This window comes from Sciurus carolinensis, chromosome 7 (assembly GCF_902686445.1).
Source record: "Sciurus carolinensis chromosome 7, mSciCar1.2, whole genome shotgun sequence".
NCBI lineage: Eukaryota > Metazoa > Chordata > Mammalia > Rodentia > Sciuridae > Sciurus > Sciurus carolinensis.
Window position 1 is genome coordinate 154,102,360 of NC_062219.1, and position 25,406 is coordinate 154,127,765.

General features: G+C 46.6%; 1 protein-coding gene across 1 annotated transcript in view; it reads left to right on the forward strand.

Moving 5' to 3' along the window:
• The window catches only part of Carmil1 (capping protein regulator and myosin 1 linker 1), a 251,990-nt gene that overhangs the window by 196,655 nt on the left and 29,929 nt on the right, over positions 1 to 25,406 (forward strand). Inside the window, exons 27-29 of the mRNA XM_047558066.1 lie at positions 2,681 to 2,856; positions 5,822 to 5,909; positions 8,152 to 8,298. Coding sequence (XP_047414022.1) covers positions 2,681 to 2,856; positions 5,822 to 5,909; positions 8,152 to 8,298 — 411 coding nt within the window. The remainder of the gene's footprint in view (positions 1 to 2,680; positions 2,857 to 5,821; positions 5,910 to 8,151; positions 8,299 to 25,406) is intronic.

Genomic DNA, 25,406 nt, shown 5'->3' on the forward strand with positions numbered 1-25,406 from the left:
GTAGATAAGTAAAAGGGATTCGAATGTTTTAACATAGGCAAGCTTTGGTTTTTCTTTTCTGCCCTTAAGTTTTAGGGTGTTTATTTGGGCCTGGGAAAGTCTTGATTCCACTCCAGGCTCACATGGTGAACTACTGCACTGGTCCATTTCAGATTTGTTCAGGACGCGAGATCTGAAGGAGTTAGGTGGCATTTGTCAAGTGTTAGCTCCATTTGCCCAAGGGAAGTCTATAGGTTTTCTTTTTTCTACACTTTATATTTTCCAAATTATATAAAGCAAAAGGAAGAAGGATTTCAGAACAGGTTGGAGTGGAGATTGTTTGTAATTTGTTGGCTTGCTACAAGAATGTACAGGTGTTGGTGCCATCTCAAGATATTGATCCAATTTACTTTACAAATATTATATAGATTTCCTAAATACCATTGGTGATTATTATAGTTAAGAAATACAGACCCTTTTGATTGTCATTAGGGAGAAACTTGCAAAATGAAAACTGAATATCACCTTTCAGATTCAGGTCCTGTTCAATGCAAGGTACCTGAAGGTAGCAAAATACAGACTGGCAGAAGAGGAAGATGAGAGAAGAGTTAAGAAATGTGGACTGAGCCAGGGAGTCCCACAGAAGTCTAAGTTAGATTTCCAGAAGAAAGAAAACAGATGAGTAGAGGCAACATTTGAAGTCTGTAGCTGAGAATTTCTGGGACTGACATAGATCTGAGTCTTTAATTCAGGAAGCACAGCTAAACCCAAGCAGGAGAGAGAAAGGCAAAGCCCCATCTCAGCATCCCAGTACTAGTTGAGCGGCCTTGAGAAAGTTGCTTACCTCCTCTGAACTCAGTTTCCCCACGTAGAAAACAGGATGTCAAAATCTTCCTTCACACTCCTTTATGGAGTTAGTGTGTGGATGGAAAGAAGTCACGGAGGGGAGGACTCAAGGAGCGAAGGGTTTTGTCCCGTGGGTGAGTGCTGGTGCAGGTGGTGTAGGGAATAACCGCAGAAGGCTTGTTGAGCCAAATGCCTGAGGCAGGCTGCCATTCCTTCTTTTCGGGCCCAGGGCGTGATCATGGACTTGTGGAGCAGAAAGAGACCTTGGGAGTAGATGGTTCTGTAGATAAGGCGTGAGTCAGTCCACCGTCCACAGCTGTTTCAGGCCAGGGCTGCACTGAAGCCAGGATTCCTTGTCACTCATGGGGTCCACTCAGAAAGTTCCCGATGTGCTAGTGAGCCCCACAGGTGTGAGACAGTGCTAATATCTGTGTCCTTCTTCTCAGGTTTGCTGGACTGAGTCTGGAACACAGCATGCTTATTCATGCCACAGAGGAAAAGAATTAGCCTTAAACTGATGTATTTGTATTTCTGGCAGCTGGGTGGTTAGGAGCTTCCTTGGAATGATGTACTAATTCAGTAATTATGCAACCAGAGTTATAATAGGGCAGAGCACTATCAAAATAGCAGTGTGTTTTGGAAACTTCTTCTACCTCTCCTCCCCTGGGTTCACAAGTCTTATAAACAGTCTCCTACTCTGCTGTTCCTCCTGAGGTGTGATGAGAGATTTTGTTAGTGGGTCTGTGCTCTGCATGTGAATAGGTGGGCGAGTAGACACTGTCCTCGTCTTCCAACAACTGTTCTGTGTAGGCCCTTGTTCACACTGGAACAGAAATGGGATCCCAGCCTGGCCTTCAGAAACTAGTTCTTATCAGTGAGAGTCTTGGAAATCAGACTAATAACCCTGTCATGATATGTGAGCCTTCGTCATATGCTGGATACTCTACACAGCAATTTACTACGTGATATCATTTCATCCTCAAAAACCCTATGCAGTGACCCCTTTTCTTTTACTGCCATTTGATAGGCAAGGAAAGTAAAATTGAGAGATGACTAACTTTGCCCAGGTCAGTGAGCTGGGTTTCCTGTTTAGACCTTACCCTTATACCACCATCTGTCCAGAGGATTCCATTTCTGGTAAACCACTTAGTGTCCCTTAGCTCACATTCTTCAGCTGTAAAATCCCAAGCCCGATCCCACGCCTAGCTGCCACGCCCACCTCCGTGGCGTCTGAAGGATGAAATGTGCAGAAACACTTCGGGACTCTGGAGTGCTGGATGAGTTTGACTTTTGCTACTGGTGCTGTTTATAAAGCACTCTAAATGTTTTTGTCTGTTGCTATTTGTGGTGTTTAGTTGTTATAGTAATTATTGTTTTGTCTAACACTAAAGCTTTTCTTTTAAAAGAGTAAAATTGGCAGTAGTTTTGGTGATTTTTTTTTTGCTGCTGTTTTGGTAGAACTGTTGAATGTTTTGCGGTGATTTGGGGTTTCTGTGGTTTGGGAAGTTTTGCTGGCATTCAAGCTGACATGGTTTTAGGTATTTCTGTTTCTAGGTCTGGAGTTGGCGCCTGTAAGTTCCTGTTCTGGGACCAGGGAGGGCGGTGTGCTGGGCGAGTTGGAGTCCAGACTTGACTTTGCATTTTTCCGTCTTCTCATTCGTGGCCCTGCATGATGCTCAGCTCCACACCTGAACTCTTCAGAAGCCGCAGTGATGCTTGCTGGTCCTGCCAGTGTCTGGTCTAAAGTGACTTCCTGAACTCTGTGATCTCAGCAGTTGGGTGGCCTGGGCCCTGGACTCGCGTGGCCCTGTCATCTGGGAGCAGTGCCGTCACCCTCTCCCCTGTCACCCTGCAGGCCCTGCTGGAGTCCATGGTCGATGCTGCTGAGAACCTCTGCCCCAACGTGATGAAGAAAGCCCACATCCGACAAGACTTGATCCACGCCAGCACCGAGAAGATCTCCATCCCTCGCACCTTCGTTAAAAATGTGCTGTTGGAGCAGTCCGGAATTGACATCCTGAACAAAATCAGGTATGTTGGTGGGTGGGCCGGCCGTGTCTGGCCCGTCCGGGCAGCTGTGAGGGCGTCCTGGCGGAATCTACCCTGTGCGCCCTGCTCAGGCTCCTCTGGTAGGCAGACTGTATGCAAATGTAGCTGTGCATAAATGCATAGGGTGTATGCCTTTCCCAAACAGGACAGCCATATGTATGCCTGCATTACTTAAGAGCACAGTGGTATCGACTGTCTTCGAGGATTTTGTATTGAAGGGGGATGGTTCATGTTTGCAACTGCTAGTTTCTGTTTCTAAGAATCAACTTTTACCTTTCTGAATCACTAGCTTAAAGATTGAAGAGCTTGCTTTCCATCACCAAGCTATTGAGAGCAAGTGCACAGTCTATAAATAGGCAGAGGCCCACTCCGACCATGTCACGTTTTCTTTCTGGACTATTTTGGTGGGTCTTTGATAATGTGCTATGATGTCTTTTGGCTATTCATGTATATTTCTGTTTGAAAAAGTCTCAAGAATATACCATGATAAAAACATTCATTTATGATTGTTGACAAACCTTCCCAAATTTCTTCAGAGAATCTTGGAAGATACCAGCATTCCAAGATAGTGCAGCCAGGTCTCATTGTGTTTCTCCACTGGAGAATCAGATGACTAAGAGCCAAGCTCAGGAACATTTAAAATTTTCTGAATATTGATGAGAATATTTTGATGTAGTAAAAGTAATAGCTCCTTTCTGTAGAACTGGGCAGTCTCTGGTCCAACATGCAGCTGCCAAGTTGTTGTGTTTTTTTTTTTTGTTTTTTTTTTATTTTCAAATAAAGCTCCCAAAACCTTTCAGTTAAGTTGTCAGGCAGCTGGGAAGACTTGAGAAAGTTAAAAAGGTTTCCAGAAACCAGGCATGGTATCACACACCTTTGATCCCAGTGGCTTGGGAATCTGAGGCAAGAGGATAGCAAGTTCAAGGCCAGCCTCAGCAACTTAGCAATGCCCTAAGCAACTCAGCAAGACCCTCAAAAAAAAGAAAAGGGGTGAGGGACGGGGATGTGGCTTAGTAGTTATGTGCCCCTAGGTTCACTCCCTGGTACCAAAAAAAAAGATTTCCAGAGAGCTTGTAGGACAGCATAGCAAGTTTATGAACTCCAGCTCCAGCTGTTAGGTGTTTCTAATATCTGTGGTTTCAGATTTTTTATTGAAAAAAATGTTTAAGTATTACGTATTTAAAATATAAACATCTAGAATATAAAATACAGCATATTAAATGTCTCCCTTGAAAAATAAGGACAAAAATACTTAGGCCAATATTCTTTCCTGTTACTGAGTTCACCCACCAACACAGTCTTACTCGGGAGCTTTGCTGGAGTATCACATTCCATCAAATAAGGTCACTTCTCCTGAAAATGGCAGATTCTGAAAGCCGACAGGGTGGAAGCTTCACGTTAGAGAGCCCATTTCATGTCCGTTGACTCCTGAGGTGACTTTTCTGCAATACCGAGTGGAGTATGCCACGCCTGTAAGGGCACCTTCCTACACACACAGGGCAAGTGACACGTTCCCCCAGAACCTCTCTCTGCACACTGGAAACTGAGTCAGAGGATGCTGTACCCAGCGGGAAGAGACAGGCCAGTTCTGAGGGATTAACAGGAGGGCATTTTTAAGAGTCTTTCATACTGGCAGTACCATCTGAAATGGATAAACCCTCCTTTCCACCTTCAGAGAGTGGGAGAGAAGGAGAAAAAACCCACTGGATTGAGAGTTTTAGGAGGCATGCCTAAAAAGAATCAGAGGAAATACTTGTTAAAATCAGATCCCCAGGCCTCTCGAGAAGGGCGGACACTCAGAACCTGTGTTTTTAGTTATTTTCAACATGACACCCAGGAGATTCTTACCAGTGGACACCGTGTGGACTGATAAAGCATCAGATAAACCGAACTGCTGGTGGGGCCGCGTTCCCTGGGCAGGAGTCCCCTTTCCTCTTCAGCGCAGGCATCTCACTGTAGGCCGCCAGGACTGGGTGCTTCATTGTCCTGCCCACCAGCCACATCTTCCCGGCAGAGAAATCTCAGGTTCAGTTACCACCTGTGAGTTAGAAAGAGTTTTCCCTGTGAAGCAAGTACCCATTCAACCGTAGCTTTACAATTAAACGATTTTATTTTGACAACTCCTTTGCCTACTCTAAAACATACAAATTGTTGACTTCAAAAGAAGACTGACCTTATGAGACAGTATTGGAACGTGGGTATTTATCTCTCTGGCACATTTAAATTATCGTGTATTTATAACATCTGCACAGATGTGCATTAAAGTAGAGCTAGTCCGCCTGAGAAGACACGTGGAAGTTGGACTCTTGTGAACACCACATTGCTAAAATGCTAACTGAAACGCCAGCCGTACGTGTGGCAAGGAACCTTAGTGGCCAAGTCTGTTGGTAGAAACCCCACACCACTTTGGGCAGCTTTCGGAGGTCAGGCAAGAGGCACCTAAACTGAGATTTCTAGTAATTACTGTTCATAAAAGATGAAGACTCCTTTTCATTGTAAGTGGTAAGTCAAAGCAGCAGCAGTGTAACATGGTACTGTTTGATGGGAAGAGGATTTTTAAAAGCTGGAGATATGCATATCAACATCATAACTGAGCTTTAACTCGCAGACTAGCCTTTCCTGATTCGCTCCAGCCTTGGGGTTGTTTTCGCTCACGTCAGTTGGTGACTGGTGCCTCTCTGCTGGTGCACATGGCTTCCGTTCAGCCCGTCTTTCTCCAGATGTCTTTCATTTCTGCCTTTCCATCTCAGGTTCTGAAATGGTCGAGGCAGGTGACATTGGTAAAGAAGGTCTCTTACCTGTGTGTTTGTGGCCGTCCTCAAGCTTGGTCCTTAGCCTGGTTGCCGTTCGTACCTTCTCTTTTCAAAGACAGACCCTATTGCCAAGCAGGGGCGGGTCAGCCCAGCTCAGGTTAAAATGCTGCTCTGTCCTTTTGATTTCCACGTAGCGAGGTGAAGCTGACGGTGGCCTCCTTCCTGTCGGACCGAATCGTGGACGAGATCCTGGACGCGCTCTCCCTCTGCCACCACAAGCTGGTGAGTGCTCTGCATGTCTGACTTGGCTGCCAGCCTGGGAGTGGGCTTCTTTTCCACACCTCACTCCTTTGCAGCCTCAAGGGCTGAGGTTCTGGGTTTCTTCCTCCCCCTTCTGTTGGTTCCAGCCATTTCTGGAACTTGTCAGAATTTCTCGGGAGGGAATGGCAGGTTGAGGCAGAAGCTATCACACCCAGAGATCTCACTCCTCATCTAAGATGCAGGTCATACGTTTTTGTAGATGATGTTGACACCAAAGTCTAAAATTAACAGTTGTAATATGACTGACTGTGCTCACTTTGTTGCTCTGGTATGATTATTTCCAAATGGACTGTTCTTGACAACGTGGAGGAAGCAGAACATCTGAAGTTCAAAGAAAGTATGAGAGAAAAATGGGCATGATCTAATGATGGGCAGGCGCTGAGCACCCAGCAGGTGCCTTGGACAGAACCACGATGAAAAAATAAATTTCCTTCAGACTAACCAAGCCATGGGGGACTTCATTTCTAATTTCAGTGTATATGAAAAATATACAGAGAATTCTCATGCGTGGAACTTGAAGTCCTCTGAGGCACGGATGAGCATTTATAGCTGGTTATATCTTGTGTCTCAAAAATATTAGCAGTATGATACAATAGAAATCTCCCAGGCAATTTTTGACAGTTTTCTCCAGAGAAAGTATTTCAGGTTAACTGTATGGGCAGAGATGCCCAGTTTTATGGAGGCAATTTTTGGGGTGATAATAATAGAGAGGAATAGGAACAGTTTCTTCTGCATGAAGCAGACAGAAGAGAACAATGTATGAGAGTCTCTTCCAAAATTCAGAAGATCAGGCATCTCTGCAACTGTTTGGATGCTGGCTGTGAATAGGGCTTGCCCACTTGTGAGCGGTTACCAGTCCATTACTGTTCATCAGCTCAGGAGCCACCAGGAGGCAGCAGGAAACTTCCAGAGCAATTTGATGTGGATACAATATCCAAACCATGTTTTTTTTCTATTTATTTTGTTTGTTTGTTTTGCTTTATCAATGTGTTGATTTGTGCCAAACTGGAAACGTATAAAATCCTGATTTATCACCACATTAAGTGAAGAAGCTCTTTCCTGGCACAGGGAAGAGCTACATCATGCAGTCTCCCAATGCAGACTTTCCTTTTTTAAAAAATAAACACAAGCAAAATCAATAGAGAATCCACTTTAAAAACAGTTTATTGGTTCCCACAACTCTAAGAACAGCCTTAAAATGCTTACTTAATGATACAGTCGCTGGACGTTATATCAACATGCATGTGACAACCACACTTTGGAGTGTGAAGTTTGCACTTTTTTGCATTTTTCCTTCCTTGAGGAATTTACTCAAGAAGTATTGACATTTCTATTTATTTAATTGAAAAAGAATTGCACGAGTGCCCTTATGTTGTTGTTTGAAACTTCCTTTTGACATTAATGCTGCTGGTTTGAATTATAAAAAGTGGGATTCAGCCCTGCATGAAAGAAATGGTATTTTTGAAATGGGACTGTGTGCAGTGAGCTTCAGATACCATTTTCTCCAACTTAGGTTTAGTAGTGTTCTCAGAGCTTGCATGAACTCCTCAGATGCTTCTCCTTGTTTCAAAAGAAGTCACATTTCTGGTGTTGGATCAGTTCAACACTGGAACTTTCTAATTTCAACCCTGCTCATTCCACCTCTTTCCATTTAATCTTAATGTATATCTAAAATTTAAAAATGGAAATGTCATATGAAATATGATATTCCTTGTGTGAAAACAGTGAGAACTAGCAGTAATTACAATTTTTAAGTAATTTTCTTCTTTTTAGTATTCTAAAAATATTTAAACTTGCAATCATTTTATTTATCTCCTTAGATACTTTAAAGCACTAGCCATACGCACTATGAAATAAATCAGGTAATATGAAATTCGATGGCTATCAAATTAGATACTACCAAGTCAATCAGTAATAGATATGAACAGTCTCAAATGAAATAAAAAGAGCACTGCTTATAGTATTGGACTAAGTAGTTTCCTCACTTGTGAAGGGGCATTTATAATTTCTTGCCAAAAACACTGTGCTCTCCACAGAGGGTGAAGAGAGGAAGGTGGCTCTGTGTGGCCCTGCTGAGAGCCGCCGTCCTCCAGGGCCAAGGGGCACCCACGGCAGCGGCCAGCGGAGGCCGTGTCAGGACCCGAGCTGAGCGCTGCCCCCCACCGCCCTGCTGTAACTGCTCCTGGTGGTGTCCACCCTCTAGGCTGACCATTTCAGCAGACGCGTGCAGACCCTCCCTCAGCAGGAGTCCCTGGAGGTCGAGCTGGCCGAGAAGCCGGCCAAGCGCCCCCTCATCATGGCGGAGGACCTGACGGAGGCGGAGCGCTTGGAAGACCTGGATGCTTGCATGGTAAGACGCGTCCTTAGGGCCACTGTTATCCACCGGGGACTGCCTTACTTTGTTTTAGATATTTCAGTGTTTGAAGTCAGAAAAGCAGCACTGCCCACCCCATGCCGACCTTTGATTCAGAAGCTGCAGGCACCCCCGTGTGCACAGCCCTTCCCAGGCTGTGGCCATCATGGGGAAACAGCCCCTAATCGGATTAGAGGAGATTATGTGACGTTACAGCTCCTCTGTGATAGGAAAATGTCTTCAAATGAGGATCCAAAAGATATGGAGAAGGACTTTTTTGCAAATAAAATATATTAGGTGACTGTCTCTCGAGTCTACCATTTTTTCCTCTGCTGCAGCTTTCTGTTCTCTTGCTATACTTTTTTGGCATCGCTTCACATTTGCATCTGGTTCATATGAGATTCCTTTGCATGCACTCGATGTGATGCTTGGGGGAAACTGCAAAGCGCTCCCCATTTATCTCGCAGCCTGTTTCCGTTCCTTACCCGTCTGCTAAATTTCACATGACGCATCCAGTCAGCCAGGTAACTACAGCATTCCGATTCTGGATACCTCCTTCCTCTGAGGACAATTTTACTGCAACGCTTATTTCATTATTTTAAAATTGATATGACCGGTAAAGAGCTTCTCACTTAACCATGAAAACAGTTGTATGAGGTAGACACAGTGGCACATGACTGCAAGTCCCAGCTACTTGGGAGACTGAGGCAGGAGGATCATCAGGTTCAAGGCAAACCGGGCAAATTTACAAAATCCTGTCTCAAAATGAAAGATAAAAAATGCTGGGAATGCAACTCAGAGGTACAGTGCTTGCCCAACGTGCATGAGGCCCGGGGTTTCCCCATCACTTTAAAAAGACAGCATCAGCAAAACAAAATCCCTAACAGTTGTAGTGAATCTGTTTCATCGCCTGTGTCTAAACATCCCTTAGTATGTCTTACAAAAATATTCAATTTTAGCAACTCCTTATAATCTGAACGCATGCTAGTGAGACTGGTTTTGGGTTACTCATGTGCCCAAATGTTTCTACATTAGCTTCTGAATTTAGTAAATTTTATTTGCAGCCATTGTTCTGGAATCGTGCTTGCTTTTAACTTTAAACACCAAGGATCTGATATGGAGAATATTATTTTTCCAACCTGAAAGGCAGTGTAATGTACTGAAGTTTCCTGTTTTATAAAGCACTGTTATCATTTTCTTAAATCCTGTGAATAAAATACTTTTTGCTGTTTATGGAAAGTGCTGTCATCTACAAGGAGAACAGCAGAGAAAGCCTCAAGTAAAATCCAGCATTTTAAGTAAGACTCTAGTATCATCAGAAAAAGCTGAAAAATAATTTCTATGAAACTATGTAAATCTAGAAATATATTCAATCTGTATGTGGAAGGTTATCTAGTTTTTTAAAATCTTGCTGGTCCAGTACGTCGTAAAGTGTATATTTAGTAAATGTTTTAAGTTTGTTCGCATTTCAAGGCACTATGTTATCACAAGGCTGGTCCCAAGAGCTCCGAGACTGGCCTTCAACTCAGTACTAGCAAACAGATCTGAACTAAAAATGTAACAGCGACTCTACATTGCATGTGCCCTGCCAGAATTCTTTGTAAGATGGAAAGGGACAATGGGAATGTGAGATCAGAGTGTGTTTTGCTGGGTGGGGGCCACTAGGTTTGGGGCGAGGGGCTCCGGCTCTGGGAGACTGACTCCCCAGTGGTAATGAGGCTTTGGCTGTGTAAGTGCTGCTTGTGAGTAGTTTAGTTTTTTGTTTGATTCCTCCTATTTGGTTTTGCAAGTGGAAGAGAAAATTGTTCCCTTTAAATAGAGTTGGCTGAGTGAAGGTGGAGGAGAGGGGACCTCTTTTACATGTAGAGGCAGGGCCGCCGTCCTCAGCACCTTTGGGAGAGCTGAGCTGTGGCTGAGCTCTGCAGAGTGGCTGTGACACAGCAGGAAGGAGAATCTCAGGGTCTTCCCAGCGCAGATGACCAGAACGGAGCACAAGGGTCTTTCCTGAGATGCGCACCTGCTGAATACAGGCCACTGACAAGGCTGTGGTGTCGAGTTGGTGACAGAGAGACACAAAGCAGATCTCCAGAAAATGACAATGGCAAACACTTAGGCGAGCAGAACTTTTGTTGTGGAAATAGCAATTTTGTGATAATTTTTTTCTTTGTTGTTCTAATGAGGCTGATAAGTACTTAAGTAGTAGACAGCTAGAGTTAAATCTGCTACTAGTTTAATTAAAAATAACCCTCTCCTCTGCCCCTTCCGCCTGTCAGTGCTCAGCCACCCACAGAGGCCACCTTTGTGAGCTGTGGTCCATGCGGGGTTAGGGTTAGGGTTAGGATTAGGGTTAGGGATCCCTCCTGAAGGGAAGCTGTTTTCTGAGCTCTCAGCATCTCATTCTGAGCCAGTGTTCAAACTGACAGCTAATTGGGAAGAAATAAAGCGTGGTCTTTGAAATAGCCTGCCCTGTCACCTCTTGAAATAAAAATGACACATCATCACAGTTTCTCTGGGACAGCTATTCCCGAGTATTTCAAGTTCACGACTTGTAGTTCAAAGGGAGAGGTCTCTAGGGCCATTTTCTAAACGTGTGTGAGGGTTTCCCTCAGAAGCATTTCCACCCCCAGTGATGGAGGAAGTTAGGGCCAGCTGAACTGCTGTGTGGAAGACCATCCGAGTCGCTCACATGCATCGCCTTCCCCATGTGGAGCCAGAGTCTGGCAGGCAGAGACTTCCGGCTGCAGCTGGAGCCTGTGACTTACTCTTACCTGAGATGTTTGTTTACAGCCCAAAGAACAGTGAACCTTTCTGTAGGGCCTTGCAAAGCCACGGTGACAGGTCACCCACTTCTACTTGCTGATGCAGGCACCAGTCCTGGCTCTTGACCAGGATGGTCATGATGTCTACAAAATGCACTTGTGGACGGTTCTTTAGCATACGTGGTAGAGATTCTTGGGTACCTCATTTTTTTTTCTTCCTGTCCTTGGATTTATAATCTTTATGCTTTCTCCTCTGTCCAAAAGTCAGTTCCAGTTCAGTGTTTAAATCTCTGTAAAGATCCAGTAGTCATAATTGCACCAGGGAAGGTGTAGGGCATACATTAGGCAGAGGTATTCATGTTGACTTGAGTTTGAGGATTACCTTCCAGGACTTGGAAGCAGTAATCCAGTCCGCATCATTGGCTTCTTTGGAGGAAGTCTAGGACCTAATAGTCATTAAATGTGGGCTTTGTCTAAGGGAGGACTGAGGGAAGAATGTTGAGGGATTGTGGCCTGCTGGAGGTTGACAGTGTCCGGTCAACCTCCGTTCCAGAAGGTTAAAAACAAAACACAACAAAAGGGATGTTCTTTTTAAACTGAGTGGCAGAGAGAGGGATCATATTCTAAAAACTCGTCCTTTTCTTTTAACTGGAAAGAAACCAAGAGTAGTCTAGCTCATCAGGTAGCGTGGGGTGCAGTGGGGAGGGGACGGAGCAGTTAGAATAGCATGAAGTGTTTTCAGCCTGTGTCCCCCTCAGTCCCAGAGCTTCTCCCATCCCTTCAGCAACAAGCAGAAAATCACATGCTGTGAAAAGCCGACTTGCTCGCATAGGTGGGACATACCTAGACCTGCGACCGGCTGGGTTTTTCTCTGGTCTTCACAACAGAGAACCAGCCACGTCCTCACAGCAACCTAGAAATGTTTAGGCCTTATTAATGTCACCACTTTAATAAGAAGACACGGAAGCAGAGAGAAATGCAGTCACTTGTCCAGAGCTACCCGGGGTTAGCCGAAGACTGGCCTGTGGGCACAGAGCTTCCTCCAGGCTGCCTGATCGGTATGAGGACGGCATCGTTGTCTGTTCCTTGCCATCAGAATGGTTTCCTCTGGGTTCCGTTAGACTGGTTGGCTTCTGTCAGTGCTTGCTGACCCCAATGCAGTGCGCAGAGGAGGCAGCCCCAGTGGTGGGCACGGCCATGCTGCCACAGTGGGAGCTGCCGACTGAGGACTGCTGGGGGGACGTGGCAGAGATCCACGGGCCCTACTGAGGACTGCTGGGGGGACGTGGCAGAGATCCACGGGCCCTACTGAGGACTGCTGGGGGGACGTGGCAGAGATCCACGGGTCCTACTGAGGACTGCTGGGGGGACGTGGCAGAGATCCACGGGTCCTACTTGTGTCCAGTTGTTGGAGATGAAATCCGCCCACTTAGCGGCTGAGTGGAATGTCCTATGACCCTGTGTGTCACCTTGCTGGTGACAGTGATTGACTGGTGTCCCTGTGTGCTGCTTATCTTTTCCACACACACGCCTCTCGCCAGGCCGAATGTGTCTTTCCGTGGGGTCTTCACTGTCCACAGGCTGTCTGTCCTTCCCTGCAGTGGGTGTCTTAGGAAATCACTTTCTCACACATACCTTCAACTCTGGTTTCTCACTGGCCCCTGGGGTACGGAAGGCTGCAGTTCTTGAGCTTCTGGTTAATTTCTACATATTAATTTGTCACCAGATATAATATGCTGCCTTTAAAAACCAGCAGTTTGGGTTTGCCTGGCGTGCCAACTGGGTGAAAAACTAGAACCAACTCCTGAGGCCCAAGCAGCTCACTAATTGTATGATTGTCTCGGTTATTTTAACGAGTGTCATACCAGTTTTAAATCAAAGGCTATTCATGCAGAAGTGCAGTGCTTAATGTAATTTCCTAGGAAAATAAATTTAAAAGGCTTGAATTACTCTGGAATATGTTTTTGTGAATCCTGTCTCCAATGACAAAGCAGCAATTATTTTCCCTTAATAATTTCAACCTCAAATTTTAATATATAATTTTTGAGATTTTTAATACAGACCAAAATTCAGCAAAGGTCTAGTTGACTTGGTCTAATACTAAATTTTAAACCAGTTTAAACAAATTACTTCATTTTATGGTACCAACCATTAAAAATTGAATAAATCTATTAACAGTGCTACCAAGCAGACTCTTCTCGATATCTCATTTAAATATTGTCAGAATATCGCTTTTAAAATCAACTGCACTGATATTAGTGTAGAATGTTATTCAAATTATAATTACTGGTTTCTTCTTAAAATTTTATTCTGCGATGTTCTTTTCTTGTTGATATCTTTAGAAAATGGAGGCATAACTTTTTAAGCACTAGAAAGCAACCTATGAACACTCATTTATTTCTAAGATCTTAATTTCAGAACTATAGTAAATCTCTAATGTGAAGGATGTTGTATGTTCTTAAAAGCGTCTGATCATTTTTGTGATAGCCCTCTGGTCAAATGCCAAGGGCACGCTGCACATCTGGGAGAGTTCTGGTTCCCTGAGACCCAGTCACCTTAATATTTTTGTTTTTAACTAGCACGAGGAGCACTGGCAGAGGCCCTATTCAAGGAACTCCCTAGAGATCTGCCATACACAAAACCTCACCAGCTACCCAGGGACATGGGGCCCTGGGGGGTGGAGAACACAGGGGGCCCAGGGGAACCCACTGCTGCCCACTGGTTACAGATGACTGGGAGGAAACCCTTGCCTCCCTTGCCTTTCCCTGCAGGAGGCAGAGGGCTGGCCTGCCAGAGCCCTGCACTCTAGCGGGAGCCCAGCTGCCCAGCAGGAAGACAGGAGGCCCTGATAAATCTCTCCATAAAATGACTTGGACCATTAGCTGGCTGTTCCTAGTCAGGGCTTCGGTAACCAGCATCTGAATTGGGCCTCTGACTTGTGGATTGAAAACAGCCATCTCGTCAGCTTAATTTTGACATGCAATGATAATTATAAAAGATGATTTTGGTCTTATGAGCTAAACTAAATTATACTAATAACCTGCAGTGTTATAAAATAGAAACCATTCTATTAATTCCTTTGTGTGTGTGCATGTGTATGACCTCGGAGTGTGTCTCTAAAGAGAAAATGTTTTTAGTGGGTTTCAAACTAAGTCCTTTACAAGCAGCTTGATTCAGTGACTGCACCAAATTCAACCTCACTTTGCAGTACTTAGAAACCTCATGCTTTGAGTCTACCTCAGTGACATTTGCTTCAGTGACAGGAGACTCCAAATTATCACTGCTTCACAATTGAAATCAAAGACCGAATCCCTACTGGGTAAAAGATTTTTCTCTTCAGGTTGGGCCTGAAGCAGCATCCCTTGTGATATTCAGCAGTCATTCTGGCCTCACTCCCCTCCTCCTTTATGTTTATGTACTTATTTTTAAAAAACCTTGCTCTATATGGACCTCAATTCATTTTTGGATTGAAGAGGTTATTCATTAATAAAATGAAAAACTAGATATGGTGGAAAAGAGGAAGGTAGGTTGCTGTAGGGAAGCGTGCCTTGCCTAGAGGAGGGGTATGATAGGTGGGGATCCTTAGTGGTGTGGTCAGGGGCTTCCTGGGGAAAGGACACGGCAGGGGTGGGGCCTCCTGGAGGAGGGGCGTGACAAGGGACTTCTTAGGGCGGGGCTTCCTGTGGAGGGGTGTGGTTAGGCTTCCTAGGGTGGGTCAGGAAGGGGCGGGGTTTCCTGGGATGGGCATTGTGGGGCGGGACCTGTGGAGGGGCGTGGTCAGAGTCTTAGGGTGGGGTTTCCTGTGGAGGGACACCGTTAGGCTTCCGGGGGCGGGCATTGTGGGGGAGCCTCCCTGGGGGCGGGGCCTCCTATGGGGGCGTGGTCAGGGCCTTCTTAGGGCGGTGCGTCCTGTGAAGGGGCGTGGCCAGGGGCCTCCTGGGAGAAGGTTCTGGGCCTCCTGCCTGGCGGCTGGCGCTGGCCGCAGCGCCCTAAGAGAGGCATCTGAAGAGCTGGGAGGAAGATGAGTGAGTAGACCGGAGGGTGAGCAGCGTACTCGAGGGGATGAGGCAAGAACGTCACAATTTGAAAACCTGTGGCTGTCATGTTGGGTCAGGGTGTGACAGCAGTCGAAGGGAGGGGAGAGGGTGGGGAGGTGGGAGGGGACCCTGAGTGGTCCCTGGCCGGTGGGTCTGTGTCCATGGTGTGTTCCAGGCACCCGGGAGCCACCGCTGGTGAGGACGCGGGCAGGAGGGTGGCGCCTGAAGACACCAGCGTTTCCATTCTGCCCTCTGGACACAGAGTGCCCGCGGGGCCCAGGCTGAGCGTCCAGGTCCGAACTGGTGGTCAGCCGTGCCCATGAGGGCCACAGCTTGCGCAGCGCCTGGGCCGCTTCACCCCGGTGAACACAGTGGCCTCAGCTCCGTCGCCTCTTTCTTCTTTACGTCATGACATTTATCTCCGCTGTAAGCTTCAGTATTCAACTTGTAGCTGACACTTCCACTTAGATGTCCATCAAGCATCACGGATGGAGTCCCCACCCCTCCTTCCCCAGGGCTTCCCCACCCACCCAGCTACATGCAGCAGCTCTGCTCTGCCCACTCGTTCCCAGCCCTGCCACTCAGCCCCTGTCGCACATCACCCAAGCCGCCAAGATTCTTCCCCAGACCCCTGAAATGGTCTTGTAATGCTTGCTCCTGCCCTCACTGCTGCCTCCACAGTCACACCATCCTTCTCAGAACCAGAGGAACTTTCTAAAGTGGAAGCCAGATGAGTGTTAAAGAAGTCAAACCCTCTGACGACTTCATGGTACACAGATCAAATTTAACCTCTTCCTTCTGGTCCCTAGGGTCTGTAATCTGACCCACCTCTCTTCTCTTGTTCTAGAATCCAAGCTCTCTTCCTTCCCCTCGCCAGGATGACTTTTTTCCTTTCCCTGGCAGGAGACATGGCTCCCACCTCAGCCCTTGTTCCTTCTGCTTGGAACACTGCTCTCCAGAGCATCCCTGTCTTTTCCCCACATTTTTGGTCTCAATTCACAGGTTTCTTTCTCAGAAACTTTCCTCAGGTCTCTGTCATGCTACCATATTGTCCTATTTTTATCTTCTCAGCACTTACCAGGACTTGAAATGATCTTATTCATTCCTCTGGTACATTTTGTCCGTCTCCCCATGCTAGACTCTACCTTCATGGAGGGCAGAGACTTTGTCCTGTTGAGTTCATATCTACAGATTCTAGATTGGTGCCTAGTAAGTTTTGCTTTACGGGGCTTTGCTTGATGGTCACGTATGTGGCTCTCCTTTCCTGTCGATCTCTGCACCTTCAGATTGCAGGACTTGTGACTTAATGATTGCTTTACAGCTGAGATCATTAGTAACTACCAGTCACAGTGAGTTTCTCTGGAAACTCTAGAAAATAACTCTGTGCATGGGAAGTTTAAACTTAAACTTATGAGGCTCAGTTGGCAAGAACTGTCTGCAAGTTGTTCATGTGAGGACTGGAGTGCCCCTTGCTGTGACCAGCACTCATCATGGCAGCCAGCCTGGCAATATTTTAGCCCCTTTTCCCATGGGAATCCCAGAGCACAGAGATGGTGACCCACTTGCCTCCTATTACACTGCTGCCTAAGGGTCCATCATACTTCCTAATGATGTGTGTCCTGGATACGTTTCCTTTCTGCAGAACTCCTGGTCTTCAGGCTGGCCTGGGTCAGTGGAAGTCTGGGGTGGGAGAGCCGTCTCACTGAGGAGTTGCCCTGAGAGCCTGCTGGGTGACGTCCTCTGACCATGGCTCTTCCTTCACTTGAAAGTTTTACCCTTTTTCTCAGTGGATTTGGGGAGATTCTAACCTGAACTGGCAAATCTATGCCTCTGCAGCTATATGGCAAGTAATGGCTGGACTTGCAGGTAACTGAACTGAGGGAACCAAGCAGCAGAGAGACCCAGGGTGCAGGACTGCAGCCCAAGGGCTACCCACTCAGAAGCAAGCAACAGAGAGACCCAGGGTGCAGGACTGCATCCAGGGGCTACCCACTCAGAAACAAGCAGCAGAGAGGTCCAGGGTACAGGACTACAGCCCAGAGGCTACCCACTCAGAAAAAGCAGCAGAGAGGTCCAGGGTGCAGGACTACAGCGCAGGGGCTATCCACTCAGAAACAAGCAGCAGAGAGGCCCAGGGTGCAGGACTGCAGCCCAGGGGCTACCCAATCAAACACGAGCAGCAGAGAGGCCCAGGGTGCAGGACTACAGCCCAGGGGCTATCCACTCAGAAACAAGCAGCAGAGAGGCCCAGGGTGCAGGACTGCAGCCCAAGGGCTACCCAATCAAACACGAGCAGCAGAGAGGCCCAGGGTGCAGGACTGCATCCCAGGGGCTACCCACTCAGAAACAAGTAGCAGAGACCCCCAGGGTGCAGGACTGCCTCCCAGGGGCTACCCACTCAGAAACAAGCAGCAGAGAGGCCCAGGGTGCAGGACTGCATCCCAGGGGCTACCCACTCAGAAACAAGTAGCAGAGACCCCCAGGGTGCAGGACTGCCTCCCAGGGGCTACCCACTCAGAAACAAGCAGCAGAGAGGCCCAGGGTGCAGGACTGCCTCCCAGGGGCTACCCACTCAGAAACAAGTAGCAGAGAGGCCCAGGGTGCAGGACTGCAGCCCAGGGGCTACTGACTTAGAAACAAGCAGCAGAGAGGCCCCAGGAGCTACCCACTCAGAAGACACAACTGGTCCTCCCGGTGAGGCCCCTGGTCAGCTGGTGTGCACTATGTACCCTGAGCCCTGACTTTGAGGGTCTTCAGTTTTACCATCTACCCCAAGAGTGGAGGCTTAGTGAGGAGGAGTGGAATTACTTGGGATTAAATCTGTGAATGATACAAAGAAGTGACTTACTTCAAATGCCGGTGAACCTGGAATAGAAATTAGCATGTTGCTCTGCCTTAGGCTTTGGATCTACCCAGTAGGTGAGGCTGGATCAACCCAAGTGATTCTCTCAATCTCCAATTGTTCTAGTCACACTTCCAAAAGGATAATTGGCTCAGGATGAGTGGGCCTTCATTCTGCAGCTCACCTGCAGAAACTCGGAGAGTTGGTGGCCTATCTAAACGTCAGTTTTCCCAAATGCACCTCAGAGGGAAATGCACCTCACTGTGGATTGTACATTTAGGACTTTCCATGTCTCGGGGCTGAGGAAGACCTCTGTCACAGACTGTCCCTTAACAAAAGCAAAATCTACAGTCAGTGACTGTTAGCTTGGCCTTTGATATGTGTGCAGAATACTAAACAGAGCTGAGCTGTAGGTTGTGTGCCTGCAAGACAAACCAGCGTTTTCCCTTGAAAGCCACTTTGAATCCCCTTCAGCCTTTGACTAGGTTCTCAGTTGAAATCCCCAAGGGCCACACGCAGTTTAGCAGGGCCAAAATGACTTTTCTTTGAAAAGATTTCAGAGCACACTCTATTATGAACATAGCAAAATCTAGCAATGCTTCTAGTTCTGTGCTGGGTGGCCTGCACCCCAGGGGACTGGATGCATGGGCCTCCCATGTGCCATTATTTGATGTTGAGACCTTAAGCTTTAGAGAATGTATTCAAAAGGGGTTTGTTTAGTTAACACTAAGTCGAGACAACAAATAAGAACCGCACCCATACATGCCGAAGACCTTTCTTTTGTCATTATAAATTAAGGCCATAGTGGCTTATGAGCATGTTTGATAGAAAATTTGCCAAGTTTTCCTCTGTAGCTTGACTATAACTCATTAACTAATTTTAAAATGAGATCAAAGCCCATGAAAGTCCAAAAGTGGCAAACAATGCTGCATTGACAGATTTTTCTCAGCCAAAATAGACTGTTAATAAAAATTATGATGTAGGTTATGGGAAAATAAGCTATCGTAACGTGTCTATAATTTAGAGAGGGGTATTTTGAGAATCCACCTCTTTAGATAATTGCACTTGAGAATCCTTCAGAAGAGGGGTTAATTACAAGGAGTTAAGCTGAAGATGACAAGGATCTTGGTTTCCAGGCCAGACAGGTTTTAGGGTCTGCTGTTTAACCATCTTCCCCAGAGCTCTGTCTGAGGCTGAAGAGTTGGGTAAGAGGACTGTAGGACCCAGTCTCAGAAAAGCCTAGGACCTGAGCCACATTTGTGACAGGCTGATGACTTTGTCGATGACTGCAGCCCCATCCAGAGTCCCCCCTCCCAGCCCTAAAACCATCCTCTGTTTTATAGCCTGAGCTTGACTTAGCCCTTCACTGCAGTAAAGAAAATTGTTGCAGGCGTTAACCTGCTCTTTGTCAGTGGCGCTATTAACGTAACTTCAGTTATCTTTGTAGAGGTGATATTCTATGCAGAGATTCATTTGTTATGTTAAGCATTTTAGGCTGATTTTAAAATCCATCTTCATGTCATTTAACCACGATGTCCATTATGGAGAAGAGGCTTTGAAGGTACTGCTAACATGCTCATTCTCACCTTCCATGGTAAATGGAGTTTCCACACGTTCTGGATTCAAAATATATTCCTCAGGTATGAAACTCAGTGGGGGTTTCCCCATTGTTTATTCTTTCACCACAAAGAAAATGCTGAAATTCAAGTTTTTATGATCATTGAAGTAATATTGTGTTTAACAGTGAAAAAACATTCTTAAAGAATTTCCAACTTTTTCAAAGTACTCCAGGACACAGACCTGACCCACTGTTAGTAAACAGTATGCTTCTACACTCCCAGCATAAATGCTGGTTCTTGGAGAGAAATGTTTGATTGAAATCAGTGTCACATAATTTCATTCTTCCGACTGCTCTTTGAAAAATGTATTATATTATGTTCGCCTTTGAAAGTGAATATTCAAGTATGAAATTTCACTTTTGCATCAGTTGCAAGATGAGTTAAAATGGATAAGTGGCTGATCGTTTCCTGTTTCCTTTCAAGAACATGGTAAATGGGAAGGTAAAGATTTAATTTTCTCATATCAAAAAATATGGCAAATCTGGAAAATAAGGAAATGAGCCATTTTCATTTCAGAACAGAACCCTGCTGTGGCCTTTCCAATAGCCTCTGACCAGTGCTGTTCTCTGGGTGTTTTTAACATCGCGATGCCAGCTTAGCTTCTATGGGAAACGAGTCAGGGTGTAAAGTGAACGAGTGTGGTGTGAGTGCTGGGTTTCATGCTGCATGCACGGGAGGTGGCACATCGCTCACTCTCTGGCCCTGCTGCTCTATCCACCAGTTTATCGCCACTTTCTCGCAGTTGAGGGTGTCCATGCCCCTCCTCTTCTGGGCTTTCAGGGGAACCGCTGTGCAGCTGTCATCATAGGAGAGTCAGCATCTCTTCCAAAGCAGGATTCATACCACCTCAGACTTTTGAAATGGAAATGCACTGAAATTATTCTCTAATCTACTAGTTGAGCCCACTTCTTTGACTAGATATTGAAGGGTATAAATCAACTAAGAGTTACTGGGTTTGGATTCCCTTTGAGCATTGACTCAGTGGCAGATCTAGTAGGACATGCTTAATTTCTATAATCTAGTTCATCAAGCAGAGATTACCTGTTTCCATTTTTAACCTGTACGAAAAAGCACGAGGTGATCTTAGGATATCTTATATCAAAAAGCAAGAATCAGTTAATCCAAAGCAATCATTTTAAGGACAAAAAATCTAGTTTGAAAGGGCTCCTCTGGGACATTCTGAACACCAGGAAGAATAATGACAGCAATAGTTTATAATACATTGGATTAATTTTTTAAAAATCCATGCATTTATTGGATACCCAGAAAATGTAATGAGAGCAGAGGTGCAGAGGGTTTTACAGAGGAAAGGCAGCTAATGACTATAGGAACAAGGAAAGAAACAGCAAGTTTCAATTTTGAAGCTCCTGTTGTATAAATTGAGGAAAGAATTGTCAGTAGCTGTTTAACCGTAGATTTTTCTGTGTGAACTAAAAGAATCCCCTTGCTGAGTTGTTAATTGCAAGGAAAGTGGGACTGTGGATGAAGCTTCATTGAGTCCCCACCCCAATCAAGGGATCGAGTTAGCGTCAACACGAGTGTGGGGACCGCCTGGTGTGGCCCCCTGTCCTGACTCGGTACAGCCCCGCCGCAGCACCCAGTGTGGCAGGTGTGCTGGAAGCATCTCACCTGAATCTTGGGCGGACAGACAGCTGCAGGACGCAGAGAATCTGAAAGGGCCTGGCTTCTTTGAGAAGGTCAATACTATGGAAGAGAAAAGCAGGGTGGGGTGCAGGAAGGAGGCGTGCTGGATTGTATGAGACAAGTGATTTGTTACCGTGTATGATGGGTGGATTCTCCATCAGACCCTGGGTCTAAACGAGGCAGGGTACCATTGTGAAGGACAGTGGAGAAGACTTCGTGTGGACCGCGGTGTGTGCGTTGGATATTGTGTAATTGCTATTAATTGGGGTAGGTGTGATCACCACGCAAGGTTACATGGGAGTGAACAGTTCTCAGGGTATGTATGTAGAGGCGAGCAAGGGTGAAATGTCAGCATGTCAACCACCTGTAAATGGTTCAGCCAGACACGTGTTACACGCATGTGAGAGGACTAGAGAGAAACCAGCTGGCTTCTTCCTGTCCTCAGCCAGTCAGTGCACTTCCTGCACGCCAAGTCTCTACTGGCTTTCTGAAAGGAAGTGCTGAGTGTCAGACAAAAGACTTGCCTATGTTTGACAAACAGGGTGACCCCAGTTAAGGTTCAGAGCAAAGCGCCTCGAGTGAGAGCTTGTGATAACAGAGAGGTGGCACTGAGTCTTCCTTCTAACTTGGGACCTCTGGCTCTGGAAGACGCTGCCGGCCTCCTGAGTGGAGGGAAGGAAGCCTTTCTTGATACTTGGTGGCAGCAGTGACACTTAGAACGCACTTCCTCACAGAGCCTATTTCTTCCCGTGTGTCATAGCAGATCACCTTTATCCCAAGGGGTGACCATCAGATCAGCTGTTGGTCACGGTTACTGTCAGGAGGTGGCCATGGTGGTGTGGATGGTCATTCAGATGAGCTCCTATTACAGCATCTATGGAAAAAGTCCACATAGTCCTCAAACACCAGGGAGCCAGAGAGGTCCTGTAAGTGTTCCCGAGTGGTCTTTGGGTGTCCCTAAGAAGTTATTTTGAAAGGACCCCCAGTGCACGCTCCTGTGCTCCTGCCTCCCTGAAGAGCCAGCAGTCGGCACATCGGCCTCCTTGATCTGTCAGTGTGTCCTGGAGTCTGGGAGCACAGGGCCACCGGGGGTGCCCCACTGCAGTCCCTCCCGGCAGGAGGGCTCAGTGCACAGCAGGAGCCCAGCGGCATCTGTGGACTCCTGAGTGACAAGGAGCACCAGATGTTGTGGGGACCCACGTGGCCACTGCTGTTGCCTTCCCGAGGACCCTCACTGGTGACTGGCACTTCTGAACATGTGCTCATTACAGTGAAGTGTTGGTTGATGTGCGTCAGGGTCACGTGGGCTGCGAGTGACCTTGTACATGTACACCTTTCTTCCCTCAACTTTATCTTCTGAGATTCACTCACATTGCTCCGGGTGAAGGATTTTTTTTTTTTTTTTTTTTCCTTTTAACTGCTGTTCCATCATTTAAATGCTGTTCCATTCCTTATGCTGTTTCTGGCTATGAGAAGTCCCTTCTTACTAATGTCCTCCTACTCTACTCTTTCACTTTGAGAATAAGGGTAAAAATGACCATATTTTAAGCCAGCTTATAACCATGACCACATTAATCATCTTTTCACCACGGTGACAAAATACCTGAGAAAATCAACTTAGAGGAGGTAAGATTTATTTTGGCTCATGGCTTCAGAGGTCTCTGTCCATGGTCCGCTTGAGCTGAGGCAGAATGTCACGGCAGGAGGGCATAGTGGAGAAAAGCTCAGCTCGTGATGACCAGGAGTGGGGAGTGACAGCCTCCGTGACCTCCGTCCTCCCACTGGGCCCCGCCTCCTGAAGTTTCTACCAGCTGGGAACCAAACCTCCCACACATAAGCCTTTGGGGGGCATTGCAAATCGGAACCATAACAACCCTCAGTCGCTGGAGTTCTGGGAGTTCACTGATGGGCACTGTGTGCCAGGCACCAGGCTAGCGCTCTGTAGGCATTATTCTATTTAATTCTCAGTGGTTTTTTGACAAGCTGGAAAACTCAGGCCTCATTTTGCAAAAGCACTGGCCCAGTCCCACCACCCAGTAGGTGGCAGATCCAGGCTTTGAGCCCATTCTTGGCTTCCCAGGCCTCAAATGTGCGTTGTGCCCCACTTCCTGGGCCGGATGGAAGAGGTCTCTTGGAGTCACCAGCACTTCAAGGAGCTCCAAAAAACGTGCAGGCGTGGAGGGTGAACCTCGCTGTGCGGGAGCAGGGGTGTCCGTTGCCAGGACTCCTGTTCAGAGGAATACTCTGCTTGCCTGTCACCTCAGGATTTAAGTCAATCGGGACGTTCCTCACCTTCACTCATAGTGATCACAAGGTGTATAATTGGGACAGAGTACCTGTGTTGTTGAGTTAACTTTTCAGAAATAGAGGTAAGTGTAGAATTATCTCTGGGGCCTTACCGTCAACTGTGTTGCTCACCAGTGCACCCATGATCACACCTTTCTGGAAGCTCCTGAGGGGACCTGTGTTAACATGGACAGGAGTCTTTATTTCAGGCAATTCACAAAGATTTGAAAATATATTTTTACTTTTCCACTTCCATTCAGCAAGCATGTTATGCTCATTTAATGGGTTGTAAAATGAATCATATTTAAAGAAAATTGCCCAATAACTGTACGAAATTAGAATTGAGGACTGAGCCTTGCGGACACGGCTGGTGGAGGCCTTGCTGAGCAGCGAGGGCTGAGGTGCAGGTGGTGATGGGCGCTGCCACTCCTGGGCTCCCTTTCCTCCGAGGAGACCCAGGCCATTTGTGTGCACAAAGTGGGGAGTGCTGTGTTCTCATTCCATTTTATGTCGTGAGCATTGAAACAAGAATAAAGAGCTTTATAAAGAAGTCATTAGCAGCTGGCTGGAGTAGGTGGCCTGTCTTCCCGGGTCCCGGGTGGAAAGGACTCCCCTGACACCCTTGCTGCCCTCACAGCATGGAATTGATGTTTTTCTACAGCTGGAAATGTTATTTTTTCTTTTATCAATTTTCAAAATAATAAAAGGCACTATCAACTGTGAAAGATGGACAGTGGAATTTTTAAAAAGTATTTAATTGGAATTGAACATAAAATGTAAGGTGACCTAATTTCCCACTAGGGAACCGGGTATCCTGAAGATTTAATGACACTTCGAGCAGTTAACTGTGCAGGATCCTGGTATCACAGCCTTTCCTGAAAAGCTTTGGTAACCAAGTGGGCAAGAGAGTCCAACCTGGATGCACCCTGGAGTGCTTTGCAGGCATGTGGTCTGTAAGGTCCCCTGGAGGGGCTTCCTGTGCCCACAGAGGTGCTGTCCCCACTGTTGCTGGGATGGCTCTGTGGCCCCAGAGACAGGATTCGCAGGGCTTCCTATCACCCACCCATCATCCTGTCCACTCTGTACCCCCAGAGCTGACAATGTCACCAACCCCCAAGTGGGGTTATGCTGTGGGCTTGGTAAATGGCATTTGGAACACACTCAGCAGGAGCCAGTGTCTGTGTGTAAAATCGTCTGCAGCTTTTCAAGCTGTCACTGCGCTTCTGCTTGTGAACAGCTGGGCTGGCTGCCTCCAGCCGTGACTGTGTGGGCCCCCTTCAGGCCTGTTCCTTTGCTAAGAAGGCTTCTTGTGTATTTGGCGTTTCTGTTTGTGAATGGTGTCTCCCTCCCTTCTCTGGCGATGCTGTTGCTTTATCTCTCTCCCATTCATGTGTTTTTCCTTTCTTTTTGCTGCATGGAGACTCTCTGCTGCACAAGCGTAAGTATTTCTGGCGGCTCTGCAGCTTCTGGCTGTACTAGTTGACATTCCTGTGCTCCCTTTGCTTCAGCGCTGCCTGGCTGGCCTCCCAGGAGGCTGAGTGCCTCATCCATCTGCAGATCCTGAGTGACACAGGCAACACTTCAGAGACGAGACTGGGTTTTACAAGATGGTCCAGCTGGTGAAACGGGCCATGAATTTAAACCATCCCAGCTGTGTGCCTGGGAGCACTTGGGCTGCTGGTAGAGAGGTGCCAGCCTTCAAGGGGACAGTGACACCCACTCACATAATGAGGAGCAGACACCATTACTAACCTTACTACGTTTTTTCTGATTCTTGTCATATCACTTGTTTTGGGCCCAGAATTACAGAAAATTGGCAACATGATTTGTATCTTCTACTGGAAAATTTTCCTAGTCTGCTTCTCAATTGATACCATTTTGATTTTTTGGTCTATGGGAGGAAAAAGTAATTATGAAT